This window comes from Ictalurus punctatus, chromosome 2 (assembly GCF_001660625.3).
Source record: "Ictalurus punctatus breed USDA103 chromosome 2, Coco_2.0, whole genome shotgun sequence".
NCBI classification, from domain to species: Eukaryota; Metazoa; Chordata; class Actinopteri; order Siluriformes; family Ictaluridae; genus Ictalurus; species Ictalurus punctatus.
The window spans coordinates 32,549,637-32,573,140 of NC_030417.2; the positions used below are offsets into that span (position 1 = coordinate 32,549,637).

The 23,504-nt window shown below is 38.9% G+C and overlaps 3 protein-coding genes across 22 annotated transcripts in view; 1 reads left to right on the plus strand and 2 right to left on the minus strand.

The window, feature by feature from the left end:
• The window catches only part of mapk8ip3 (mitogen-activated protein kinase 8 interacting protein 3), a 52,995-nt gene extending 43,593 nt beyond the window's left edge, over positions 1 to 9,402 (plus strand). For 16 of the 19 annotated variants that reach the window (XM_047162490.2, XM_053675718.1, XM_053675704.1 and 13 more), the window contains 11 exons: positions 1,202 to 1,364; positions 1,756 to 1,875; positions 2,057 to 2,137; positions 2,245 to 2,312; positions 3,536 to 3,684; positions 5,460 to 5,631; positions 6,072 to 6,185; positions 6,432 to 6,470; positions 7,181 to 7,348; positions 7,798 to 7,944; positions 8,331 to 9,402. In XM_047162490.2, the coding sequence (XP_047018446.2) occupies positions 1,202 to 1,364; positions 1,756 to 1,875; positions 2,057 to 2,137; positions 2,245 to 2,312; positions 3,536 to 3,684; positions 5,460 to 5,631; positions 6,072 to 6,185; positions 6,432 to 6,470; positions 7,181 to 7,348; positions 7,798 to 7,944; positions 8,331 to 8,452 (1,343 nt within the window). In that variant the 3' untranslated portion in view covers positions 8,453 to 9,402. The remainder of the gene's footprint in view (positions 1 to 1,201; positions 1,365 to 1,755; positions 1,876 to 2,056; positions 2,138 to 2,244; positions 2,313 to 3,535; positions 3,685 to 5,459; positions 5,632 to 6,071; positions 6,186 to 6,431; positions 6,471 to 7,180; positions 7,349 to 7,797; positions 7,945 to 8,330) is intronic. The other 3 variants (XM_053675712.1, XM_053675752.1, XM_053675742.1) reach the window with 1 other exon arrangement.
• Positions 9,403 to 9,634: 232 nt separating this feature from the next.
• Positions 9,635 to 18,584, minus strand: nme3 (NME/NM23 nucleoside diphosphate kinase 3). Of its 2 annotated transcripts, NM_001200638.1 has the most exon segments (6): positions 10,038 to 10,700; positions 11,772 to 11,884; positions 12,023 to 12,124; positions 13,830 to 13,960; positions 18,426 to 18,471; positions 18,474 to 18,479. In NM_001200638.1, coding segments are annotated over 5 exon segments (459 nt in total). In that variant the 5' UTR covers positions 18,474 to 18,479; the 3' UTR covers positions 10,038 to 10,633.
• An 820-nt stretch (positions 18,585 to 19,404) lies between these two features.
• mrps34 (mitochondrial ribosomal protein S34) lies at positions 19,405 to 22,678 on the minus strand. The gene is made up of 4 exons (XM_017452076.3): positions 22,577 to 22,678; positions 20,735 to 21,057; positions 20,551 to 20,593; positions 19,405 to 20,154 (listed from the first exon to the last, which is right to left on the minus strand). Exons 2-4 carry the CDS (start codon positions 21,050 to 21,052, stop codon positions 19,856 to 19,858), a joined length of 660 nt encoding a protein of 219 aa, XP_017307565.1. The 5' UTR covers positions 21,053 to 21,057; positions 22,577 to 22,678; the 3' UTR covers positions 19,405 to 19,855.
• Between the last annotated feature and the right edge of the window lie 826 nt (positions 22,679 to 23,504).

Below are 23,504 nucleotides of genomic sequence, written 5' to 3' on the forward strand. Positions count from 1 at the left end.
TTATATCCTCAGAGGTAATTCTTCACTCTCTCTGGTGCCCCAGGCTCTGAAAAAAAACAAAAACAAAAAAAAACATAAAATTTCATGTGTTTTGGTGTCATAGCTTTGGAAGGGTCAACTATATTTGTTTGAATTTTTTGATGGCCACAGAAAATAATAGATATAAAATATCAGTTTCAAAGGTATTGTCAGCAACTTTGGTCATAGTGGGAGCTAGCTGTTTTAAAATATGTAAACATTCAAACAAATACATATAATAAGGTGATAATGCTTTCAGTTTCCTCTACTAATATCAATATGGACCAGCACCCACTCCCTCCAAATCTCTAGCACCGCTCGACTGGTCCCACCATCTCTCAGGGTACAAGGAAAGCATGCATCAGGACTCTTTTCTGTTCTGGCACCTAGGTGGTGGAATTAACTTCCCCTAGATCTCGTCCCACAAACGACATCAAAAGACCTGCCTTTTCCTAAAATACTTAAATTAGCACTTTAATTTTAAAAAAGTGTTATCTGTGTGCTTTTCTTAATACGTTACCTCTGCAACAGAGTTTTTCGAATGATGATATTCACAGTCCATGACTTAGTGAACTAGTATCTGGATATATTTATTGATGGAGACTTCAAAGCACGTCTGTAAGTCGCTCTGGATAAGGGTGTCTGCCAAATGCCAAAAATGTAAATGTAAATATGGTTTATTATTCTGGTTATAATTAGACAACACACTTAAAGACAGCCTTTTTTTTAACCTAGTCATTTAATGTGCCTTGTCGTCTTGTACGTGTATCATAGTACCTTAGTATCGGTCACTAAAGAAGACAAAATTCTGATAGTTTTTTGTGAATTATTGTCATATATCCTCAAATCATCAGAATGTTCAGTCATTCAAATGTTCAGCTATGTCACCATGCACACATGTACTGGGGAAAAAAATAATATAAACCATCAAAATTATGCCATGTCTCACTTTGGTATATCCCCCACCACCAGATGTTATTAAGCAAACGCTGAGACTGTTTTACTCCAGAATACAACTACTCAAACTAAAACTAATAACAATCAAACAATTTAAATCTGTTTTTAAAATAAAGACTGGAACATTGGACCTCAATATTGCAGGAAAGATAAAGATAAAATCTACATTAAAAAAAAAAACCTACATAAGTTTGATTTGTGTGTGTGTGTGTGTGTTTGTGTATAGCACCTGCAGCTCCGGTGTGTAGCCGGCTGGCAGTGTCTCAGTCAGCAGAGGAAGCCACTGAAGCCATGGAAGTGTCAGAGGAGGCGGGGCCAAATGAAGAGTGCGGCAGCTCCGCCTCTTCTGGAACATTCACTGAACATGTCTTTACAGATAACTCACGCAGGTAACACACACTACAATCCTATAGATATATAGAGAATAGATAAGTGTAAATCAGACTGTAGTGTAGTTTTAGATAATTGACTCTTCATTAACTCTCACTGTCATTGGTTGAAACCAATCAAGTTATCATGGGAGGTTTCAGTAGCCATGGCAACATGCCCAGAAGTGGTGTAGTCTAATTATTAGTGTTGTAGTAATTATGTACACAAGGAACTGAATTTCAGTGATCCATAATAACGTTTTGTGATGTATGAAATTAGTACTTGTGGATATTATACAAGTCGTAGGTTTCGTATAAAATCCACTCGCATTGTGAATAATTTTGATGCTCGTCATGTAATATTTTCTATGATAATGTGAAAGTGTGTGAAATGTGTAATGTATTTATTTAGTGAGGGCGGTGGCACTAAGGAGGAAGTGACATCAGCACCCACAGGCTCAGAAAACGGAGGAGATGAACGTGCTGGAACCAGTGCCGCACCTACCATGTGGCTCGGTGCCCAGAACGGCTGGTGAGTTTCTCACATGCATTAGTAAATGCACACACACACAAACTCACACTTGAAACCCTCTCAGACATTATTGTTACCCATCTGAAAGTCATAAATGTGTTGTACAGTACAATACAGTAGTACCCAATAAACACACACTTCCAGATCAGGTGTATAACATCTCTGTGCACTCAATCCTCAGGCTGTATGTGCATTCTGCAGTGGCAAACTGGAAGAAGTGCCTCCACTCCATCAAACTCAAAGACTCTGTACTCAGTCTAGTGTAAGTGGAGTCCCAATGAACAGTGCTTTTATAGCCATATGAATTATAAAGACCGTTTTTTTTTTTATTCATGTGTTGTGTATATTCCTTCTTTCTCGGCCTGTCAGGCACGTTAAAGGAAGGGTGTTGGTGGCACTGGCGGATGGAACACTTGCAATTTTCCACAGAGCTGAAGGTTTATGTTTTTTATTATCTGTCTCTCAAACCATTGACACGTTAACATCTTGTTCTAAATAATTTCATTGTTAATGATGCAAAACATTAACATTAACACCAGTGATGTGCCATTCACGTCAATTTAAACAGTAGTGCCAACATTGACCGTTTTTGCAGTTTTGTAGCATGTACGATTTTTGATCCACGTGAACGGTGATACAGGCGATGCCTGAAAATGACACGTTTCTGCTTTCTCAGCTAAATCAGCAGTCGCTCTAAATGTGATTACAATTCACCAACAGGAAAGATAATTCACTGAAGTACATATGAAAAATGCATTTGTGGATGCAGGATGTGAAAAAAACATTTACTTTCACTTTGCGCATACTTTATCTTGGGGAACTTTCAGCTGTGAATTCTCAAACTGCCAATAAGAGTGAGTATTTTCTCTGCAGTTCTCTGTCGATTAACAAGCAGTTCATTAATAAAATGTGACGAGCATAGCCATTTAATATAATCTTTCAGTAGGTGTTGTATACTTTATCTTTTTTACGTAACAAGTTACCTCGTGTTCCTATTTGAGCAGACAAACTGTGCTATTTGACAGTATATACGTATATTATATACTTATACCGTATACTTTATTGTTATGTGCATCATAATATGGATGTGCACTTAATTTTGAAACAGTTGTGTAAAACAAAGCTTTTTAAGCGACAGTCGGCTGCTTATGAATCCAAAGGTACAGTTAAATATCAGTTTATCCCATTCATGTTTGATCATTTATGCAGTTAGCATTTAGTTGTCCCATCCATCAATATATGCTAAGGTGAAAAGTCTATTTTTTCTCTTCCCCAGTTAGAATTTTCTTGTTACCGATGTTGGCACCGCTGTTTCATTCATGATTTTCATTTTGTAACTTGATCAAGAATCGACTCAGACATTGACTTGGAACATTTTTACTGAAGTTTGCGTTTATAAACCGGTTAAGGTAATAGCTAAATATTACTCAAAATTATTACTCAGACTACTTGACTACAGTCTCCTGCAATTCATTAAGATACCAAAGTTCACCTGATAAATGAAATCATCAAGACTTTAGACTTGGACATGAGGGTGACATGACTTAACTTTGTCTTAAGTATATGAGACTTGACTACAGCGTTAAATTGAAATGAACATAAGTTATATAGCAGACTGATTGGTAAGATGTACCTGTGTATGTACGCGATCTCCACACAGACGGTCAGTGGGATCTGTCTAACTATCATCTGATGGACCTGGGTCGCCCTCACCACTCCATTCGCTGTATGGCTGTGGTGCATGACAAGGTCTGGTGTGGCTACAAGAACAAAATCCATGTAATCCAGCCCAAAAGTATGCAGATTGAGGTAAAATAATCCCTTACATATTCTCTAATGAATACCAAAAATAATCAAAAAAATCATTAATATCATATTATAGACCAGAGATCATATTCATATCATGTATTCCTGATAGCAAGGTAAAATAAGTAAGGAATAAAACACGACATGGCGTGCTCTTATAGGAAAATAATCAATGATGTTCATTATTATCAAATAACAGAAGTATTTAATTCCTCCTATACCCCAGCAGTTTTGAAAGTAATCGCAATTTCTATTTTAACAATTATACATTTGAGCAGTTTTTAGTTATATTCAGTGTTTGCATTTTCCTGTTCTCACTCACATTATAGCATCTATGAACAGTTCCTTCAGTTTATCTGGAAGTTACCAGGACAGAAATAATGCAGCGAGTTATGTTACAGTGAACCCATACAAGTACAGAATCCTCTGTCCTGAAGACTTTCCTGTGGTAGAAAATTCAAAGTTATAGCTTTACCTCTAATTTACAAAGCGTAAACACTGGAGACTCGTTACACAATTGTTAAACATCTTACAGAAAACGTCACCAAATAAATAATCATACGTTTTTCTTCGTTAAGTAACGACACGGTTTTAATGTTTATTATTAGACTTATTGTGTGGATTGTCCACCCTAGAACACGTGCTTATACTATGCTGTTAGGAAAAATTAATCAACACCGTCTGACCAATCAGAATCAAGAATTCAATCATTACACAATATTGAACAAGCAAGAGTGCTGTTGTACTGAATATCAGTAGGGGTATGATTTGGCCATATGCACAAGGTTGATTGCGAGTTTGATATTGCTTTTATACAACAGCTCTTTGAACAAGAAATTGATATCAAGTAACTGACATTTCAAATACAATATAGGTAAATATGTTGTTATTTTTTGCTACGTCAACGAAAATAGAACCCAAAAGAGGCCACATCTGGATAAATTTTTGCCATGCCAACACAGACTGACTGACAGCCCGTAGTAAGCGTAGTAACGGTTTCAATAACAGCCTGTTGTTGGAATGTGAATATTACGTAGTAAACACAGACAAGTGGAGTGATACAAACAGTGAAATGTACCAGTGTTGTTATACTAAATATCAGCACTCGACCAATCTTGTCCAATTAAATTAGTGGACCGGAACTAATTGTTGTATAATTTACAAATAGAACACTTTAAACATGTGTTCTGTAATTGAATATTCTTTGAGATTTCACTAGTCTCAATTACTTTACTTTACTTTATTTTTCAGTTACTTTAATGGCAAGTTTGGTGTAATTCATGTAGACGAATGAATCTTTAACTTGACACATGATGGATTAACCACTTTGTTTTAATATATCTAGCATTTGCTGTATCGCACTGCATAGTAATATAATTACAGTATATTATTTTTCTCCATATTGTGCAACCCCCCCCCCCCCCCCCCCCTTTTTAAATACTCACCTGTGCATACATGCCCATAGCCACAAGATGGATCTCTTGTGTGTCTCTACCCATAAATATTGTCCATAATCCTAACAAGATGACGATACAGCTAATTGGGTATTTAAAATCAACTTAAAACTGTGTCTGTATTGTTTGTTGCTAAGTAGTTAAGAGAACACAATATTTAAAAACAACCAGCAAAACCGATTGTAGAGGTCTTACGCCTTTTTGTCTAGATGATCCAAAAAGATTAAGCCAAATTTCTCTACAGAGAAGATGTCTTATTCCTTATTTCATCTTTCCTTCCTTCCCTTTGAAACTCCTTGTTGACCTTTCGATTCTTCTTTGCAGAAATCATTTGACGCTCACCCTCGCAGGGAGAGCCAGGTCAGGCAGCTCGCCTGGATTGGAGATGGCGTATGGGTGTCCATCCGTTTGGACTCCACGCTGCGATTGTACCACGCGCTCACACACCAGCACCTTCAGGACGTGGACATCGAGCCCTATGTCAGCAAGATGCTTGGTAACACTGTCCTCTCTTTGGCTGAAATCTAAACAAATGTAAACTGCATGTCGTCCATTTATAGTCCCCTCTGAAACTATTGGAACGGCAAGGCAAATTCAGTTGTTTTTGCTGTAGACATTTTGGGTTTGAGATCAAAAGATGGATATGAGATGAGAGTTTAGGATTCCAGCTTTTATTTCCTGGTATTTACATCTAGATGTGTTAAGCAACATAACACATAGAACCTTTTGTATCAGACCACCCAATTTGTAGGCAATCAAAAGTATAGGAACAGATCAATCTTGATGTAAATTAAAGTAAATAACACTTAATATTTGGTTGTTTATTGTTTCACAGGGGATGGATTGTATATCTATGGGTTATAGACAGTGATTTGAGTGTGCAGAATTCAGAGAAGCAGCAGTTGATCTCTGCAATATGTTGGCTTTGATTGACAGGTACCGGGAAGTTGGGCTTCTCATTTGTTCGGATAACAGCCCTGTTGATTGGAGGGAACCGATTGTGGGTAGGAACAGGAAATGGAGTCATCATCTCTATCCCTCTGACTGAGAGTAAGTTTTAATAGAGAATAACGTATTTGCTAGGTCTCTGTTGGAAAACAATCCACTTTTCTTTCGTCTGTTGTAACTTCAACACACTGTGATTCTTATGACATCTTTCTCCATTTCTTTTCTGCCAACCCTACTTCTATATCCGCGTTTACTTTTCTTTTTACCCCTTGCCTGCGCCCTTGCTTTGTCTGATGGATTTTGCTCTTGTGCCTCCACCTCCCTTTCTCCCTTTTCCAATTCCTGTAGCTGTAGTCCTACATCGGGGACAACTTCTTGGCCTGAGGGGTAAGTTTAGAGCCATCTGTTGCCCTTTAATCCCATCACTTTTTACATCTTCCATTTTCTCTCCCATTTGCATTCTTCAAATCATTCAGGTCTTATAAGCTGCACTTTGTGGTTTATCATGGTTTACATTAGAACCTTTCTGCATGACTTCAGTTGTTTATTTTGTGGCTGTTTTCTATTTTGTTATCATAAACGTGACCTTGTGCATATGCGTGTGTGCATGTGTTTTTCTTTTTTTTATATATATATGTTGATTCATAATTTCCTGTATAGAAGCTCCCTTTTGTTCATTTGATTCTAATGCTCCTATCATATTAGTGCTTTCTGGAGAGCCTGGATAACTGATTGCTCTTTTTATTTAAAGGTGTAGTTTGTAATTTTTAAAATGTGCTTGTAAACCTGTAATAATGATGTCAAAGATGTAAAAGGTCTCACTAGTTTCTTCCTTTAGGTTTTAGTTTACTTTTTTTCTGGCCCGGAAACTAGCTCGGCTCTACTCCATCTCCCACGGGGCATACTTAGTTTCAGCAGAGGAATTTGTTGTGGGGAAAGAGAAGGCTTGTCAATAAAATGTTTCTTGTAATTGCAGTTCACCTCGCAGACAACAGAGGGGTCTAAAATTACAAACTGCTCCTTTAGGCACTGGTCTGCTGTTATTTCTCGTCAATCCGTTTGATATTGCTAATAGATTTCTTGTGTTTTGTTTCTAGCAAATAAGGTGTCTCCCACCTCATCAGGAGGCGTGATCCACGTATATGCTGATGACAGCAACTCAGACAAAGGCAACGGTAGCTTCATCCCATACTGCTCCATGGCCCAGGCTCAGCTGTGCTTCCATGGGCACCGGGATGCAGTGAAATTTTTCGTGTCAGTGCCAGGTATGTGCTGACTTCTCCTTTGGTGTCTTTTAATTACTTAATTACAATTATGCATTTGTAACTCTGTGATTTTAGAATAAGGTGTAAATATACATGGGGCAAGATGGCTTAGTGGTTAGCATTGCTGCCACATACTTCCGGGGTTGGGGATTCGAATCTCACGTCTGCTCACTGTGAGTGGAGTTTGCATGTTCTTCCTGTGGTTTAGGGGTTTCCTCCTCCAGTCCAAAGAAGCTATAGCCTGATTGGCATTCCTGAATTGTCTGTAGTGTGTGGCATTGTGCCCCTGTGATGGGTTGGCACCCCGTCCAGGGTGTCCCAGACCTTGTGCCACAGTTCACTGGCATAGGCTCCAGGCTCCCCTGCATAGGATAAGCGGTATGGAAAACGGATGGATGTAAACATACGGGTGCTTTTTATCTAATTGCTGTCTTAAATTTTTTTCCCAGGCAATGTACTGGCCACCCTAAATGGCAGTGTCCTGGACAGTCCATCAGAGTCTCAGGGTTCTTCAGCCCCAGCAGAGACAGAAGCTCAGTGTGTTCAGAATGTTTTGGTCCTCAGTGGAGGCGAGGGTTACATTGATTTCCGCATAGGTAAGGAACAATGACACGTATACAAAAGCACAGAACTACTGGAGTGATTGATGTAGTGCGGAAGCACAGTGGTGCAGATTTACAGCGATTGTCTGTGTGGAGTTCCACAGGTTTTCCAGGTTTACACCTGCCTCTGAAAAACGATAGGTGATTGTCTATTTTAAGTGTGTGAATGTGTGTGTGAATGGTGCCCTGCAATGGACTAGCATCCCATTCCTGGGACAGGCTCCAGTATAAAGCAGTTATAAAGATAGATGACAAACAAATAGTAGGCAGGCCAGTACATGTCCTAAAATTATATTGTGATTTGAACTATATAATGTGATTGGAACCGTATTGAACATTATTGATAATCTATCATTTGGTTCTGGTCATTTTTATTCCAGGTGATGGTGAAGATGATGAGACTGAGGAGGCAGATGGCGAAGCCCCTCAGATTAAGCCAACATTGGATAAAGCTGAAAGGAGCCATATCATTGTTTGGCAGGTGTCCTATGTCCCTGAGTAATGCTACCAGACACTTTATGCCTGCACTCCCCATCTTGTAACTATACTCAAATATTCTCTATGAAACCTTGTGTATTCCTAACAGTGCCCCTTAAATTCTGTATGTAAGCTCTGTAACTACCCCCTAAGGCCTGTATTTACCATCCCTAAATTGTAACTATCCCCTGTATGTTGGTTGATTTGCCCCTGTGACTGCCCTTGACTCCAATGCAAACAACTCAAGACTCTGAACGGCAATTATAAATGCATTCAAGACAACTACCTTTCTCAGAATAACCCAGTTTTTGCCAAATGTATAAACATGTTCTTGCGCTATTCTTACCTGTCCCACCAGCTCACAGCTCACTGGCTAGTTGCTTTTATTCTGAGTGGAATAAGGATAGGGAGCTGTGATTGGTTAAAAGGATTTGCAGAGATCTTTGGTTTGTATGATCCTTATTTAGGAATTTGTTTATATGACGTAATAAGGAGAATAGAGGGGGGGGAACCGCAAAGGACATGTACAAAGGTGTAAATATTTAGGCTCAGGCTTAGATTAACAACAACTTAGTGTCATTTTAAGAGACTGATTGAAAGGGAGATAATTGATGGTTCAGGAATTGAAATGACAATAAGATAAGAAAGCACATTTGGAGGAGACCGGTTTCAAATATTTAAAATAAGATTTCACTGATACGGCTGATAAATTCAATAAACACAAAAATTGTTAAACACCACCCTACGTTAACTTTCAGAAAGTAAGATGTATCCATCAGGTAAGCTGTGAGCTGGCTTTATCTTCAAAGTGGACTGGGTTTTGTGGGTCACACACAGACCCAAGTTGGAGTCTATATGATTGGCTGCTGGTTTGATTGACCGTTGCTAAACGACCGATTCTCTGTACGTAATAATATATGTTCTCTTATGTGTGGTTAAATATTAAATATTAAACATATTCATGCTCTGAAAAGATTTACCTGTGTGATCATCTTGTATGGTGTAGCCATTTTCCCTTCGCTAAAATGCGTACTCTAAACACACTGTTTTCAGTGCCTTTCCTTTAACTTGCCTATTAGGTTTCGGGTCGTAACAATATTTCTGTGCCCAAAAATAATCAAGTGACATGAAAAGGTTACATGCCCTTCCAAAAAGCTTTAGGATTACAGCTGACACACTGCTGTGTAACATGTACATATAAGGTGAATGGCTTTAGAAAACCCTTTATTTTATAACAAAGCACACCACTTGGTCAGCAGAACACAAGAAACATGTCAAAATTGTCATCCATACATACAGTAACACATACGCTTCAGGATCTACAAGAGGCCACATGCAATGTTGAAACAATGCCTTTCCTTAAGTTTAAAAATGGGTATAGCTTTAATAAAGTTGCTGGAGTGGTTTATGACTCATGTTAGCACAAGCCTTCGGTCTGAGATTGTTATAAGTGCAGCACATACATTTTTGTCTAGGTTATAAACTCTGCATTCCTCAAGTAGTAGATCAATTTTTGCTTAAATTTGCAATTTAACAACACAAGCTGACAATAGTGATGTGCTAAAATTTACATTCTTGGCATTCCCTTTTTTTTTTCTTTCTTTTTTTTTTTTTTTTTTTTTTTTAACATTGTGACCAGGGTGTCAATGCTAGTGGGAAAAGTCCAATTAATTATCATATAAATCTAAATCCATATATAGAAACAGAACTTAATATGCAACAGTAGTCAGCATTTAAACTGCAAGCTAACTAATGAATAAGCAGGCAGTTAAATATATTTATAGCGTCAAGTTTTTGTTTTGATGCTTCCATTCAGGAAACACATGCAAAAAGCTGGACCACAATAGATACCTACTGTAAGTTTTGAACATTGCAAAAAGGCCAGCAAAAGAAACAGCATGTGTTTAACTACTAATCAAGACAAATAACAATAAGACTTATTTTAATGTGAAGTCCTATAAACATTTGTAGTTTTTTTTTTTTTTTTTGCTTTAAGTACAGAGAGCGCTCTGCCGTACCCATTGGTGCTTCTCTAGAAATGCCACAAGGAATTCAAGCTTTGGTACCAATTTTGTAGAACTGAACTTCGTATTGCTAGCCATACATCAGGCCACAATGCTGTGTGTGTGTGTGCTGATGTGGTAAAGGGAAGGCCTCATTCGTAGATCCAGTGCTCAGTGCTCTCTTCCCAGCAGACGAGCTCATGCTCTTTGAACCACAGGGAGATTTCTCTCTGAGCACTCTCCACTGAGTCACTGCCATGGACAATGTTCCTGCAACACAAGACATACACCAGTTTAAACAGGACTAGCTAGTACATATTAACTACTATTTTGTAATCTGTTCTGCATGCCATCTCTTAAAAAAAACTGAACCGGAGGCCTGATTTAAACATACAGTATGAAATTTATATATAAATAAAAATTAACATGTGGCCCAAGTGCATCTAAAGTTGTATCTTCAGGAGACTGTCTCTGCAAAATTTGCCATTAGTGGTTAAAAAATAGTTAGCATGAAAACATTTCAAATTCAATTATCAATTGTAATAATTTATTCAGCCTAGCATTTCCTGAAATCACTTTTTTTTTACTATGGAATTTTAGTGGTTTAGGGAGTATAAAGCTTGAATAACTATAGTGCAGAGACAGACAAATTATAAGTTTATTAGCTCTCCCACTGTGCAAGTGAAAGCTTCCAAAGTGTTGTCCAGTACTTTGTTAGCTGATGAATTGCAATAATGTATTAAAAGTTAGTTTAGTGCATTAATGCTGACTAACAGATTCATCCATCCATTTTCCATAACACTTATCCTATGCAGAGCCTGGAGCCTTATCCCAGGGGACACCCTGTATAATGATAATGAGTCTTAATTGATCACATATACACAGTGAAATTCTTTTCTTTGTAAAGACCAGCATGTTAGGAAGCTGGGGTCAGATAACAGAGTCGGCCATGACACAGCCCTGGAGCAAAGAGGGTTAAGTGCCTTGTTCAAGGGCCCAACAGTGGCAGCTTGGCGGTGCTGGGGCTTGAACCCCCAACCTTCCGAGCAGTAACTCAGAGCCTTAAGCGCCAAGCCACCACTGGCCCTATGAGGTGCCAACCCACGGCAGGGTACAACTGCACACCTTCACACACTACAGACAATTTAGAGATGTTAATCTGCCAACAGCGCATGTCTTTGGACTGGTGGAGGAACCTGGAATACTCTGAGGAAAGATGCAAGCTCTGTGCACACAGGGCACTGGATTCCTCTGGATTTTGGACACGTATTCTAGTGATTTCTCCACTCCTGTACCCAGTCGCATTAGCTACATTTAACATAACTAGACACTGGGACTGACCGGCCCACTTCTACGCTGTAATCTCCTCGGATGGTTCCTGGAAGAGAGTCGGCAGGGTTAGTCTCTCCGAGCATCTTCCTGGATGTTTTCACGACGTCCAGACCTTGCCATACCTGTGTGAGATTGAACAGATTGTGGTGGTTCACAGAAACAAACAGGTTTTGAGAACTGACACCATACTGCTGTAGTGAATTTAGTAAATCAAATGAGGAGTGGCAGAGGATTAAACTCTAGATGAATGTGTGTCTTACCATTGCTACAATAGGCCCAGAGCTCATGTATTTCACAAGGCCTTTGTAGAATGGCTTCTCTCTCAATTCCCAGTAGTGCTCCCTCAATTTCTCCTCAGAAGCCTAAGCAACCATAAACATACAGGTTTGTGATAAGATACACATAGTTTCTTGGCATGACGATCCAGATGGAAAAAAGTTGCAATCCAAATCCTAAATTATTGGCACCCCTTCAAAATTACATAAATGTTGCAATCAGTGATATCTCCTCTTTATTAAAATAGTTAAAATTAAAAATTATATCTCCTCTTTAGTAAAATTTTTACATTTACATAATTTGGCAGATGCCCTTATCCAGAGTGACTTACAGAGTTGATTTTAGTCTCCAACAAAAACATACTCATGCTTGTATAAATACAGTTGAAATCAAAATGTGCCCATTGCAAATCAGGTTTATTGTCAAAATTTACAGACTTTTAGCTGTTTGCAAAGAACAAATCAAACAAAAGCAATTGAAATAGTTCAACACATGCAACTTGTAATGATTTCTCCACTTTCAAAATTATTCAACTACCTGAATAGAATCCCTCACAACAGCACAAATATGCAAAACAGGTGTTGTCTCAAGCACACCTGATATAACTTCTCAAGAGCTTCATTAGTTGCACCAGGTGTACTTGAGCTGGAAAACATGAAATACCTGAACTGGCTAGGGGTAGAAAATGTATGAAAAAGAAATCTCCAACCAGATTTCTGATATGGCAGGTTGTGAAAAACCCTCGAGTGACTGCAAAAGACCTGCAGCAAGACTTGGTGGTAAAATGCACTCAGGTTTCAGTGAGCACAGTAAGGCGCATACTAAACGCAAAAGGTTTCCATGCCAGAACTCCAAGACGTACACCACTACTGACCCAAAAGCACAAGAAAAGTCGGCTCAAAATCATATAAATAAGCAACAGAAGTTTTGGGATTCTGTTCTGTGGAGTGATTAAACAAAACTGGAACTTTTCGGCACGATGTATCAGCTGTATGTCTGGAAGAAAAAACACTGTCCACAGTCAAGCATGGTGGTGGCTCGGTGATGCTCTGGGGCTGCTTTGCATCCTCTGGCACTGGAAACCTGCAGCGTGTGGAAGGCAAGATGGATTCATTGAGGTATCAGGAAATCCTATGAGAAAACGTCATGCCGTCTGTGAGGAAGCTGAAGCTTGGGCGTCATTGGACCTTCCAACAGGATGATGATCCCAAGCATACCTCAAATTCCACCAAGGCTTGGTTGCAGAAGTCCTGGAAGATTCTACAGGGCCATCACAGTCACCTGACTTGAACCCCATAGAAAATCTCTGGTGGGATTTGAAGAAGGCAGTTGCAGCACGCAAACCCAAGAATATTACTGAACTGGAAGCCATTGCTCATGAGGAATGGGCTAAGATTCCTCAGGATTGCTGCCAGAAGCTGGTGTCTGGCAATGCATCTCATTTGCAGCAGGTCATAACAGCAAAACGAATGCTCTATTAAGTGCTAAAGATGCTTGCCATGAAGTGGTTGAATAATTGTGGGACTTTGTGTTGAACTATTTCAACTGCTTGAATAGTAATTTTGATTGCAACTACAGGTCAGGGTCTAAAAAAAATACAGATAAATTACTGATAAAGCAATTGCAAGTCTCTACCTCAAGCTAAGGTAAGACATGAAAACATGTTAAAATCCAGGTTTTATTGTGGCTGTTGGGCTTTCACTAATAACATGATAGTATACCATGCCAGCCCATAAGCATAGCTTTTTATGTGTAAACACATAGGCACTATTTAAGGTTTATTTTTCTTACCTGCAGGAATTTCAGACCGGCCAGTTTAAAGCCTTTTCTCTCGAAGCGGCGGATGATTTCTCCCACTAGTTTCCTCTGGACACCATCTGGCTTCACGGCAATGAAAGTGCGCTCGTTCACACCCGTCCATCCTGCAAATCCAGACACCAAACACACTAAGTTTCTCATCAACATCAATCTAATAATCTGACACTATTTTCCAAAGAGTGGTCCAGGAACACCCAGGGATCTGTGAAGCATAGCCAGGGTTTCTGTGCATCAAACGTGAGGCAGTTACAATACTTTGTGCCGTTACTGTCCCCATGTTACAGCTATTATTGCAACCAACTGACATGATTTCTACATGAGAAACATGAGAATGAAGATTTTACATGAGAATTTTGCTTGTATTTTCTCCTTTGTAAGTCGCTTTGGATAAAAGCATCTGCTAAATGAATAAATGTAATGTAAATGTATGAGAAACATCCTATATTGTGAGTTTAAGTTTGAATGATTTTGAAATGAGTAATAACAGTGCTCATACACCACAATTAACATCAGATTTTTTTGCTGTTCTGCTGCAAAAGTTTTGCAGCCACAGACCATTTACAGTAAAAAAAGAAAGAAAGAAAGATCAACAGCACACCTCACACACCACAGCACAGCCTCATGTTAAAAGTATAATGTAACCATATTTCCATCCATCCATCCATTTTCTGTACCGCTTATCCTACTGGGTCACGGGGAACCTGGAGCCTATACTACCATATTTATTTACTGCAATTTGATTCAATCTGATTGTTTATGCTTGTTCTTATACTGAATTTTAGATTAAGTAAATGAACAATTTCCTATATGGAATATTAGTCTTCGTAACCAAACGTTGAAATCAAAAAGGTTTTTTGTTTTGTTTTTAAATGCATGCATAAGTTTTCTGGGAGGGAGAGAGACAGAGCGTGAGAGAGAGAGACAGAGCAAGAGAGAAAAAAAAAGACAGAAAGTTGTAGCTGTAGGTTCATGTTGTTGCCATGTCGAGAAGACGCTGTTTCCACTTTGCATGCACTTCCAAAGGATGAGGATGTGAAGAGTCAGTGGTTTCATTATCGGACTCAAATTGATACGTTAAAACCAACACCATCGTTACCGTTACTGTATCACTGTGTATACAAATGCTGAGAAAGCATACAGAGCTGAAATTCAGATATGGTAATGGGCGTTTCGTTTCCGTAACACGCTGTAAGCAGTAGACCAATCACAACAGACTGGGCCATCTGACCAATGAGAGCAGAGTAAGCTCGCCGAAAGGAGGGATTTAGAGAGATAAGATCCTTGATCAAACCGTTTCATACATACACTGTGAGAAATGTGGGGATGCTGCAATGTATACTATGAGAAAATTAGTGTTTTTGACCTTGGATGCATGTAAACCTACTGGAGGAGACCTCTAAAACAAAATTAGGAACCTTTAAAATAGCATAATGGGGCACTTAAAAAAAAAAAAGAAGAAGAAGAAGTGTGACGTCTTTCATTAATAAATTAAACATTGTAATTGTTCGCAAATCTCTGTTGTATAAGCGGAAGAACACGTGTAGTTATATGAAAATAATGCACAAATGTGTTATATCTTATATAACAGCAACTCCAACAATAACACTGTTTACACCCAAATCAAAATCACACCACTCTTGTGGTGAAGAGCATTCCCCAGAGTGAGTTTTATATGGAAACCCTAAGAGGCCATACTTATTTTCTTCTTTCTTGTTTTTTTTCGTGATTTCGACAAAAAAAAAAAGAAGCAAAAAAAAAAAAAGCTATTTTATCATGAGAAAATCTCATGCCTTGTAAATAGGGCTGCAACAACTAATCGATAAAATCAACAATAATGGATCATTAAAATAATCGACAACGAATTTCATTATGGATTATTTGGGTCTGTGACGTAACTGTTGAAAACCTCCGTCGGTGACGTCACTTCACGGTGGTGAAAAACGCACTTCTATGAATAAAACACATCTGAGAAACAGTAGAGGTCACAGACTGAGCTGCTGCAGGAAAACTGCACGATCCAGGTCGTCCAAAATATGAGAATGTTTTATATTAAGCGCTTCAAACAAACTCGTGAGTGTATTAACGTGGCTTGTCGTGTCAGACGCTGTGACAGATCTGTGTGCGGTTTAATGTGTTCCAGACATGTTTTCTTCAGCACAGAAATGACATTTTTACCTTTATATCCTTATCTGTAAATGTTAGCAATTCACACTAGTATTTCCATTTTACATAAAGACTCGTCCTGACAGCGAGCGAGTCTCCATTAAACTTCACTGAACGAGCGCGAGTCCACGCATACACGTCAATCAAACAGCACGCAATAGAAAGGAAGCGCAATAACTCTGACTGAAATATTCATTTTGATCAAATACCTTGTTTGATGCTATATTTAGAAACAAAAGTAATTAAGTTTTATGAGAGCAGTAACTGTAACGGGGTTATAACATGTAATTGTATATAAATGTAAGAAGTGTTATACATTTACAGAATAAACTAACATGTTGCTGCGTTCAAATGAGTGAATGTGTGTGTTACTGCAGAACATTCAACCTCTTAACAGTTCACACTTAGTTTGCACTTTTTAATATTTAAAAAATTCCTTTGCACAATGTATAGCATAGCCCACATAGATACACTTAATACCGTTTTCATAGCCTTCAATTTGCACAATGCTTGAAGGACAATATTGGGTAGAATGTGAAATAATAAAAATCGTCCTTTCAACCCCGACAAATCGATTAATCGAAGAAATAATCGACAGATTAATCAATTAGCAAAATAATCGTTAGTTGCAGCCCTACTTGTGAATGGCACTGGTGTTGCATGTACATTGGCGTCTTCGTCATCACCTTCATATGTAATAATTGCCTGCTTTAGAGATGAACGTTATCTCTGCATTAAGAGAGAGGGGTGTTCCTTCCTCAAGTGTAGGACACTAATTTGGAAGTTGTCAGCCACTGACAGAAGTAGATCTGTTTCAACTTGAGCGAGTCCCTGGTAAAAGTAAAAAATTAATCTGTTCATCCATGATGCTGCGGGACTGCGCTAAGCTTTTGCTGCTGATGTTATGTCGAGCAGACAGAAAAATTAAGTCGTGATCATGAGAAAACATGAAAGAAGAAAATAATACTCTATAGTTTTATTCCTCACATATAATACTTCAAAAAAGGTTAGGTTAATCCACATAAGTGGAATTTGTTTTTAAGTTTTTAAAGTGAAGTTCTTTCACTGTACAGATATTGGTTACAAATGAGTCAGGAGACTTTTTTTACACACTGTAAACTTGATGCGAACATTAGCGGTAGTATTATTACAGACTTTTTCCTCTCAGTGAAACCCGACTCACTGTCGACCACTTTGCCATCTGTTTCTCCTTCTCGACGCCTCTTGCCTTGACTCTGTAATTTGGCTAAACAACGCTTCATTTCAGGGTCATTACAGGGAATAAATGTGACATGGCAGGTCAGTTTTTAATTTCTAACTTTAGCCTTTTCTTTTGTAGAGGAGGGGCTTGGACACATGGGATATGTTGTCCTGAAAGGCACTGAGAGCATACAAAATTACTACAACAAGCACCAAGACACACACACACACTACTGTAATCTTTATTACTCTACAGCCTTCATTATTATAAACCAGAATAACTTGACAGTGATGTTCACCGCCGCCATGTCGTTTAAATAACAATAATGAAAACGGCTTTGCATTAGGCAAATCAAGCAGGTGGAGAGACAAGGACACACAGCGATGTCCTGAGACAGAGCCGAGTCCTAGTTTTTGTTTGGATTTCCTCAGATTAACATGAGGTGCTATAGAAATGTATTTATATGTGAGAAGCAGGTAACCAAAACGGTCTGACGTCACACAGACACACCTGGGACACCACACCTAATCAATATCCCTCGTGCATAACAGGAAAGGAAACAACAAACAAACAAACAAACAAAACAAAACTGAATTACGAAAAATAAAACTATTTCAAAAACAGATATAAATTACAGATAGGGTTAAAAGATTTTTTTTTTTTAAACTACAGTATGGGATGTAGGATTAGGATCAAGGGGAGATGGAGGTCTTTGTTAGGCTAGCGGTATTAACTACTTATGCTAATTACATTACATATTAATTAAATATTTTTTTAAAGAATAATAACAATAACATTTAAGGTTCAATTCAAGTAGAGCGTTGCATTTATTATTTAGGTTTCTATCTCTCTATCACACACACACACGGGTAGCATGTAGGTTATACTGTCTTTAGGCTGTTTGTTTTGTTTTGCTAGATTTTATTCCGTCTGCATGAGCAAAAAATTGAGATGAAGACAAAATTTCGCGTCTACGACCCGATTCTCAGATACCGTGTGTGTGTGTGTGTGTGTGTGTGTGTTTATTATAAAAGTGCATAAGTATATGGACTAAACCCAGCATGGCTGCTCCAGGACACTCAGCTTAGCTAGCACACATTCATACACACATTTACTCTGGACAAAAGGTGAAAGAGAGTTTTCCTCAGAAGACCGAGTATATTTCAGATCATCTTTAAGAAGCCCAGTCTCCAGAAAACACTCACCTGTCTTGAAGACGTGAGCGAAGAGCGTCAAGAAAAGACAAATCATGTCTGACGTTACCGGCTGCTCGGCCCCGGTCTCTCACACGAGCTCCTCGGAGAAAAGGAGCGCGCGCAAGAACGTCTCGAGTATGGAAAGCCAAATGGGTCATTAGTCGCGTGCATAGTTTTCGCTGTGTGACGTTTAAAAGCGCTGTTTTGTTTTTTTTTGACACGACGCATTTAACCACTCCATCATTCCACTTTATTACACATAACTTTATCTATGGAGTTTAAATGTTGTGAATTCTTTATATTTATGGATTTCTTGACTTAATACTGATATCTGGTGAGAATTTCATATGAATAGCCTCATTGGAAATATCCATCCATCCATCTTCTATACCACTTATCCTTTTCAGGGTCACGGGGAACCTGGAGCCTATCCCAGGGAGCATGGGGCACAAGGCGGGGTACACCCTGGACAGGGTGCCAATCCATTGCAGGGCACACAAGCACATACACATTCACACACCCATTCATACACTATGGACACTTTGGACAAGCCAATCAGTCTACCATGCATGTCTTTGGACTGGGGGCGGAAACCGGAGTACCCGGAGGAAACCCCCGCAGCACGGGGAGAACATGCAAACTCCGCACACACAGTCATTGGAAATATAGTCACTGGGGAAAAAAATGTTGATGCGTCCAATACTTATTTCTCTAACTGTTTGTGGTTCTTCCCCAAACTGTTTACACAAATTTGGAAGCACACAACTGTATGTTTTTGTAACATTAAGTTTTCCCTTCAATGTAGCTATGTAACCATGTAATTACCAAACATAATAATAAACATACAGGTTTCACTGTGGATACACCTGAAAAAGCAGCAGTACAAAAAGGAAAAGACAAATGTGTTGCTGCCATTGAAATATAGTGGCAAAGACAGGCATAGCTACACTGCAGCCCAACTAGTGAGGAAAAATCTTTCATTTGACAATTTTGTCATTAGTATCTCATTTTTATTTATAAATAATGCAAATGCTATTATCAGAACATGTACAGTATTGGACATCACATAGAGAGATTACGACTTCCTCTTTAAGGAAATACAACACAAAAAAGAACCTAAGGTTTAAATTGTCTCTGAATCATCCTTCAGTGGCCTGACTCCAAGGAAGTGTCTTCGACAGTCCTAATCTTTAAACAAAATGAGTAAAAGACGGTTTTCAAACATTCCAATTTCCCAAACATGGCTGCCATTATGATATAATACACGTCGTGTTTACCAGAGAACATGTTTCTCGTCTAAAGATCGATGTTAGCATTTGGTCAGGAAAAGCTTGTCCTAAATCGTTGTAAGAACAGCATCCACCTTGAGATTAACACCGTACTGAAAAGAATGCAGGAGGAATTCATTACAGGTTTGATCTTTCTCTTCTGAATTCAGCTTACACGGGCGTTCCCTCCTTTTTCTGCTGTTCCTGGCTGCGGAAGTACTCTTTGCTGAGCAGAACATCTCGTTTAAGAGGTAGGCTGGGTTCAGGTAAGGTGCTGGCATCAACACCGAGCTCCTTGACTTGCTGTGCTAACATCATGGCACGCAGGAGCGGTGGGTAGCGCACATGTCGGATGGGGGGTTCGGGGACAGGCTCGAAACGTGTAAAGGCCTCTTCTTCGTGTTTGGGTACCAAGCGCCAGTCGTGATACATGACCTTATCTATCTCCTTCTCAGAGGCTTCTTCCTTACCTGGAACACAATGCAGATGCAGTACATATATAAATAATCATTACATCTAACATTTAGGAGAAACCCAATGTGGATCCCTGTACATACTCATCATTGGTCCCATTGGAGACCAAAGCTGATCTGGTATTATTCACCATATTATCAAACACTGTATTCTAACACTAAAAATCCATTATCTAAAGATGGTGAGCATAATGTAGCTGCATAAATTGCTAAGCTAAACTTTGTGCTCCCTAGAGAGGGAAGTAATAAGTAGTAAGAACCCAACTAGAGCTTGTATGTTTCCTCAGATCCCATATTTTAAAAGCCAAAAAGCTTTGAATCTGTTGAGTTTCACTTAGTTATTTTTCCTGTCTTTAATTGATTAAAAAAAAAAAATCCTGATTCTACACTTACCTTTAAATGTCAAAATGCCCCACGCTTTCCCATGGTCCATATTCTACAGGAGGAAAACAAGACAAATAAGTCACTACGTTCCTAACCTTTGACTCTAAAATGCTTCATGCTTTTCGTACGTTTCTGTCCATTTTTTAACTAGCCAGACTCTACAAACTCGGAGCGAGACATCCGGTACTTGTACCTCTGCTGTATAGTCTACTTTCACTTTAGTTATCTTCCAGTAGCAGGGCTCGGTGTGCTCCTCCAGCCACGACTTCCTTGTAAAGAGCCGTCCCACACCAAACATGCGCATGCCAGCCAGGAGCCTGAAGAGTGGAGTCTCTTTCCGCACGTCCTGCCAGGCCAGCACTGGCAGCCTCTTACCGGTGAATGGCCGTGTCATGGTTTCATAGTCCAGGGCATAGCGTTGTGAATCCCGTGGCCGATTTTTCAGCTCTTGATAAGCCCGGATCTTTCGGGCCATCTCAGCAATCAGTCTCAAGCGCTTCTTTTTCACCATTGTGACTAAAGAAAAACAGACAAGAGAGATAAACACATAACATATAAGTGTACAATTCAGACTGATGGAGCGTGGTCATCTGACATACAACCAGATGAATGGCACAGTATGTCACTTTTAATCACAGGCAGGGCTGTGGTACAAATGGGCCAGAAGGGCTAAGCTCCCCCTTCCTGTCAAACACAGAAAGGTTTCATTTTTTGGCATTTATATCAGCTTATATACTGTTAACAAATGTCTTGAGGCAAAATAGTTTGGTGGAGCCAAGCATATCTCCATTAGTGGTCATTTAGAAAAACATGCAGAATGGTATGAAGATGTGAGGCTTGGGCTGATTTCTTTCAAGCCCAGACTGTAGATTTAGTAACAGTCATGTCTCGTGATTACATTTATACATTTTATAATTATTCATTTAGCGGATGCTTTTATCCAAAGCAGCTTACAAATGAGGAAGTACAAGCAAAGCAATATATCAAGCGGAGAACGATACAAGTAGTGCTACCATACAAGGTTTATAATTGCTTCTAGAGAAGCAAAGTGTGTGAAGTAGAGCTGTAAGTATCAGTGTAAGCATAGAAGGCATTTTTTTTCTTTGTTTTTTTGTTTAAGTATGTTTTTTGAAGACAGTGATAGATTCTGCTGTCCAGATACAGGTTGGAAGTTTTTGGGCTGATATTTTTTTATTGAGAGTTACTGAGAAGGCGAATGTGAAATAAGGTCCCAGGCATGATGAGGTGTATTATTTACTTTTTCACACTTTTTTTTTTTTTTACCCAAAGATTAATTTTGGAGAATAACAAAAAAAGTAGACAGACTAAGATTTGTCCATTTATCCAACCAAAGTACAAATTAAACAAAAGGACAGATAACACAAGTGTATGTTTAATACATTTTGGTTTGAACTCAATAGAGCATTACAGACTTTAAACACTGAACAACAAAAATAATTACAAATACAGCTGCCTATCTACCTTTAAGAGTGAGTGAGTGTGTGTGTGTGTGTGTGTGAGAGAGAGAGAAAGAGAGAGAGAGAGAGAGAGAGAGAGAGAGAGAGAGAGAGCGCGTGTGTGTGTGTGTGTTAGTTTATCCCACATCATTCTTATTATACCATCAATGAGACCTTGTGTGAAAGTATTCCTCAGCCCTGACAGCTTCACTGTTGAGCCAATAATATTAGATTTTACCCCTCATATCTAATATAACGCCTAGCCATCACTGCTCACAAGCTTGAACTGCCCACCATGCATGTACACTGAAAATAATGTGAATAAAAGATCACAGTATACTGGTACAGCATTTCTTACTGGGACACTGACAATGCGTTTGACAAACTCCTGCTTGATAGCTACAGAACCCAGAATGCGTCACGTGTAGATGTAGAGCAAACGGTCTAGTCCTACATAATACAAATAATATACACTCAAACAGTAAAATGCTTTAAAAAAAACAACGTAAAAAATAATAATTAAACAACACATACATGTGATCGCGATAACCACGACAATAATAACATGTTTCTCCTACCTGTTTTATTTGATTTGACCTCCACAAACGCAACTTCCGGTACAGTGGCAGCAAAGTAAGTGTGTCGTTCGGAAACAGGGCTACAGCTCAGACAGTTCCTAGCTGTTCTTGTAAAATGCCCGAGTAAAAAGTAAATGTAAATAAAATATAATTTATATAAATGTTGTCTCCTTTTTGAAATACATCATAGACCTAATTAACATATTCTCTTTGACAGTTTATGAGGTACATCATCTACCACGGGGGTTCTCAAACCTTTAGCTTTAAATATTTATATAAACTCAGGAAAAAAAGAAAAAAAAAACGCCCCTTATTGTATTTTATTAGACTGTATTTTAAACATAATTTGGTAAAATTCAAATAAGTTTTACAGACATTTATTGGAAAGGGTTTTAACAATGTTATTCATTCTTGTTTGTTGAGCCATAAACAATTATTGCACATGCACCTGTGGAACAGTCCTCAAGACATGAACAGTTTACAGGAGGTAGGCAATTAAGGTCACAGTTACAAAAACTTAGAACACTAAACAGACCATTCTACTGACTCTGAAAAATACCAGAAGAAAGATGCCCAGGATTCCTGCTCACCTGCATGAACGTGCCATAGACCTGCTGCAGGGAGGCATGAGGACTGCAGATGTGTCCAGAGCAATAAACTGCAATGTTGGTAATGTAAGATGCCTAAGACGGTGCTACAGGGAGACAGGAAGGGCAGCTGATCCTCCTTGCAGTGGAAAATGACATGTGTGCCCCCCCAGACATGATGGAGAATTTGAAAATGCCTTGGTGGAAGAGTGGTGTAAAATCTCACAGCAAGGAATGACAAATTTGGTGCTGAGATGCACTGTAGTACTTAAAGCAGCTGGAGGCCACCAGATACTAACTGTTACTTTTAATATTGGACCCCCCCCCCCTTTGTTCAGGGA

Excerpts from the sequence above, each read along its gene's own strand:
- nme3 (XM_017482900.3), bottom strand. The coding sequence starts at position 18,471 with ATGATTTGTCTTTTCTTGACGCTCTTCGCTCACGTCTTCAAGACAG. Across the intron at positions 13,961-18,425 it reads CGCTCACGTCTTCAAGACAG|GATGGACGGGTGTGAACGAG; the intron begins GTGAGTGTTTTC and ends CTGGATTTGCAG. Across the intron at positions 11,885-12,022 it reads CTGGGCCTATTGTAGCAATG|GTATGGCAAGGTCTGGACGT; the intron begins GTAAGACACACA and ends AATCTCACACAG.
- mrps34 (XM_017452076.3), bottom strand. The coding sequence starts at position 21,052 with ATGGTGAAAAAGAAGCGCTTGAGACTGATTGCTGAGATGGCCCGAAAG. Across the intron at positions 20,594-20,734 it reads AAGTAGACTATACAGCAGAG|AATATGGACCATGGGAAAGC; the intron begins GTACAAGTACCG and ends TTCCTCCTGTAG. Across the intron at positions 20,155-20,550 it reads GGGCATTTTGACATTTAAAG|GTAAGGAAGAAGCCTCTGAG; the intron begins GTAAGTGTAGAA and ends ATTGTGTTCCAG.